Source organism: Crocodylus porosus, unplaced genomic scaffold (genome assembly GCF_001723895.1).
Source record: "Crocodylus porosus isolate Cpor-Errol unplaced genomic scaffold, CroPor_comp1, whole genome shotgun sequence".
NCBI classification, from domain to species: Eukaryota; Metazoa; Chordata; order Crocodylia; family Crocodylidae; genus Crocodylus; species Crocodylus porosus.
This window is the reverse complement of record NW_017728918.1, coordinates 39,480,292-39,484,986: the sequence shown is the minus strand read 5'-3', so window position 1 is coordinate 39,484,986 and position 4,695 is coordinate 39,480,292. Positions and strand designations below refer to the sequence as shown.

Sequence of the window (4,695 nt, the reverse complement as noted above, 5' to 3'; positions counted from 1 at the left end):
GGCAGGGGGCTGGACTCGATCTCCTGAGGTCCCTTCCAGCCCTGATGTCTGTGACATCTATGAAATAAGCACATGTGTTAACAGAGCAGAGCTGAGTCAGCATTGATAGGCTGACACCCTCATGTGCCTTGAACTCAGTTCATCCCTTATTTCATCAGAACAATAATAAATGCATTTAGACACACATACATACACACTAAGAAGGTATGTCTGAGCAGGCTGAGACTGATCAGTACTTTCAGCTTATACTCTTTTGTGCCTTGTAGCTCAGCATATCCCAATCCCTTGTCACAATGGTCTTTGTAGTAACTTCATTGATGAGCAGACCCCACTGTAGTTTTGAGCATTACAGGGATCTTTGGCTTCAGTAAAAGAAACATTGCTACAGAGCAAATGGGGAGGTCAAGAGGAAGGAAGAGTAAGTGAGGTTCAGAGAGATAGTATAGCAATCAGCTTGACCATAAAAGTTATTTATTATCAGGTTACACTATTACATATTTTCAGTTAGGTATTTGGGGATGTCTAGCTCAAGTTTGATGAGCAAAAGTCAGGTTTAGAAAGCTTTGCCTGGGATCAGGGGGAGAGAGAGAGAGAGAGAGAGAGATCAGCAAAAGCCTGGTTTAGAAAGCTGGGCCTGGAGTAAGAAAGCAGAAGTCAGGTTCCTGGAGTCAGAGAGAGAGAAAGAGTTGGGGTCTCACCACTCAGCAAAGCTCCAGGTGTTTGTTGGAGCTTGCAGACAGGCGGAGCCCTCAGCATGATCAATGGGGAGATTCCAGGCAGAAAAGGAGTGGAACTGGTGCAGCTTTTGCATCCAAGCGCCAGGACAGAAACATGAGCTTGGGTAGGGTTTTTTGTAGAGAACTAACAGTGGCTCAAGGGAGGACACTAGGTTTGCTTATGGGTAAACAATGGCTCATATGCTGGATAACAGGAACTGATCACTCCTGGCTATGGATGGCATAACTCTGTGGGAACTCACAGTACAGACAGGCAGATTCAGTGTTTTGGGTACCAATAAAGGACAGATTACTAGATCTGGTCTGATAAATGCTGAGCTGGGTGGGTACAGACATGGATTGATTAGCATTTAGAGCAGGGATCCCCCATCATGCAGTGCTCCCCTGCTTCTCTGGTCCCAGAGTTCAGTGCAGTCCTTGCCTTGGAATCTCTGTTCTCCATCCTGAATGCTAATGAAGGTGATTTCCTGTCCCATCTCCCATGTAAATCAGTTGCCTTCCAGTTCCATCTCTGATGTAAATGAGACATGGGGAGTTGCTTCCCTCCTATCACCCTTGTCTGGAGGGCTTCGGGTGTGTCTCCCACTGCATCTTCATTGTCTTTTGTAAGTCCTCCCTCTAATCAGTTCTTGTTCATGCAGAGATTGAGGTGTGTGGGGGGGTGTCCTTTTGGAGTCAGACAGATTGCATACTGTGCTAGAGTTTACCAAGAACACAGAGCTGTTGACGGGCGACAGTTTGACCTTCTGAGTTCCTTTTCACACCTTTTTATTTTTTATGTTATTGTTCAAAAGTTCAGTTTTAGACCTGAGGAGGGGACATGTGGTTCCCAAAAGTTTGTGCAACATTTCTTCCAGCTATATAGTTGTTCCAATAAAAGATATCAGAAATAATATTTACCTACATTTTAATGTAATTTAATTTTAAAAACCATGATATTAATTTCAATAACCATGACCACTATATCTGTAGCTATAATAATAATAATACCAATAATAGCAACAGTAGTAAAAACTCTAAAACAGCAAGCATTTCACTTTGAAATATTGTGTTTTTTAGCTTCTAAGATAGCATACATAGTAGAAGGTGGCTAAGGATGATACATTTGTCTCTGTTCTCTTTTCAGCTCCATGTGGAGGACAATACAGCGGATCAGATGGGGTGGTCTTATCACCAAATTATCCTCATAATTATACTGCTGGGCAGACATGTCACTATTCAATAACGGTACCTAAGGAATTTGGTAAGAGCTTACTTTTGATGGCATGTTAAACTCATCTTTGTTCTAACATTGGCTGTCACTGCTCAGAAATAGTTCTAAAGAAAAGAAAACTGATTTTTATGAAATGAAGAGCTTGAAGTTTTCACTGTATTACAAATTGCTTAGCAAGAATAAACTTAGTCTTGAGGTGGGGAAAGATTCAAGAGTTTTCACCTCCTTTTCCCCAGGATAATCAACAAAATCCGGCCAAGTACAGGCTGTATCTGTTATCCAAGAACATCATGAACACTTTCATAGAGTACATCATTCATCATCATAGGATAACCATTCATTCAGGGTTCACTCACTCACAGTAAATCAGTAGCTACGAAACAAACTTCAAGTGGTCTCTCTCATATTTTACTTCTAGGTATTCAAGTTTAATAAAGACAAAATGACTTATTAAACTAGAGTCATATTTTGATAAATAAGCCTAAGAAGCTAGGAGAGAAAAAAAGACTATAGTACAAGAAGAAATATTACTTATGTGGTAACTCACCAAAGTTTATAAGATAACCACAAACTAAATAGTCTGTTTTTTTCAGTGAATTATACTATTTCTGAAACATCTCGAACACATCTGTGACTGAAGTTAGAGAATATATGGATCGGGGGTTCAGTGAAACTGATCCCAGATAAAGAGGCAGGAGATGGATGACTCCTACTTCATTATTTAGGCCGTGTGTAGATGAAATGAGGGGCATGTCTGCATGACACTTTAAAATGGGTTAAATGCTTTTGCATCACTTTAATAGCATTGGTGTCTGCATGCCTTGGTGGTGTATTGCACATTAATGCCAGCCACTGTAGGAAATTCAGCAGCGTAATGGACCTTAAGTGATGTGGGGTGCAGCAAACTAAAATTTCTCTGAGGAGGAGTTTTAGTTTGCTGCCCCTACAGCTGCAAAACAAAGCACTGGGCTCTATGCAGCTCCGTGGCTCTGCAGGAAGCCCTGCAGGCAGCCTGGCAGCAGCCCAGGAAAACAAGCTCTGCCCAAGAAAAGTGGTGAGTCTGATCTTCCCCCTTCCCCCCCCCCGACTGCCTGCCTGCCTGAGCTGCGCAGGGGCCCAGTGCTTCCCTCCATGGCTGTGGTGCCCCCTGGGACTGCCCAAGCCATGTGCTGACAGGTGGGTGCCACTGCTGGGGAGGGCACTGCTGCCACAGAGGGAAGCACTAGCCCTCCTCTGCAGCGCATGGACCACTCTGCCCACCAGCAGCTCACCCTCCCCTCCTGCCAAAGAAGCAAGTAAGTTAGCAGGGTGTGTGCATGACATGGGGGTTTGATTGGTCTTAAATTGAAGCAGTGTTTTTTAAAACCCACTGCTTCAATTTAGGGCCCTCATTTCATCTACACACACCGTTACTCATCAAATATGTTTTGCAAAGTGAATCCTTAAAAGAACTGCATATAGAACAGTTTAATATATCCATTACTTAAAGTATGACAGAAAAAGTGTTGCTAGAAGGACTCAGCAGCTTTTTCACTAAAAAAAATTGGATGAGTTGCTGAAGGAATTGCAAGTTAGGAGCCTAGAGAAGAGGTACAGAACATGCTTATAATATATTTTGGGTCTGGTCTTTTGACACCATCCTATTTCATCCTGAAACAGGCACTTGTGTAACTATTCGCTTTCTTTGATTGCCTAAACCAGTACTCAGCAAGCACTCTCAGTAAGCCACTCATTCCCTCATTAGCTCAGTTGTTTACCCTCAATAAGCCACCTTATCCTTCTATAACCCCAGAACAATTTTATTTATATGACTTAGGCTACAAACAGATGTCAAGTTTGTCTTGAAACAAAGCATTGTGTCCCAAGTCAAAGTGCAGTTGTTCAGTTGTCCATGTCTATTTTCCTGGGATAAATCCTAAAATGTTGCATGGAATAAAACATACTAACAATTTATCCAAAAGTGCATCTGAATGGCTATTCTGGGATTGTATCATTGGATCAATGTAAAAAAAGCAGCAGAGAATTCAGCCATTCACTAAAACCTAATTAGATGCCAGTCCAGGGATTTTTCTGTTCTGGAACAAGCAGAGGTACAACTTGTTCAGGGACAATGCAACTTCCCTTCCTAGCCTCTTTGTACTTTTAAACAAGCTTTAGAAAAACAATTTTATTTCTGCTAGGTTATGTTCCTTCTGTTTTTGTATAACATATTGCTTAATATCTCAAACTATGCTTAGTAATGGCAGATCTTTGAACCTGGCTAGACAAGCCTTGGCCTGGATGATATAGTTGGGGATTGTCCTGCTTTGAACAGATGGTTGGATTGGATGACTTTCTCAGGTCTCTTCCACCCCTAGTTTTCTATGGTCCTATGATTCCGTGCTTGTCTGGCCAGGAAAGGCTAACAGGTAAGGTTGTATGAAATTTCACCAGCTGTTTCATTTCAACACAAGCTGATCCCTAAGCTCCTCCAGCCCACAGACCACTGTCCTATGCTCCTTATTCATGTGGGCAGCAATGACATGGCTCGGAGTACTCCCAGCTGGGTCATGAGGTGCTACAGGGATTTGGGAGCGGGGCTAAAGGGTCTGAGGGCACAGGTGGTGTTCTCGTTGATCCCCCCAGTCTTGGGCTATGGGCTGAGGAGGGAGAGGAGGATCCACATAGTCAACCAAAGACTGCGGCGCTGGTGTCATCGGGAAGGCTTTGGCTTCCATGACCACAGCCCGCTCTTTGGCAAGAGAG

General features: G+C 43.0%; 1 protein-coding gene across 1 annotated transcript in view; it reads left to right on the top strand.

The window, feature by feature from the left end:
- CSMD1 (CUB and Sushi multiple domains 1) overlaps positions 1-4,695 on the top strand; it is a 1,867,828-nt gene that overhangs the window by 1,530,640 nt on the left and 332,493 nt on the right. The window contains exon 31 of the mRNA XM_019538151.1: positions 1,864-1,980. Within this exon, the coding sequence (XP_019393696.1) occupies positions 1,864-1,980 (117 nt within the window). The remainder of the gene's footprint in view (positions 1-1,863; positions 1,981-4,695) is intronic.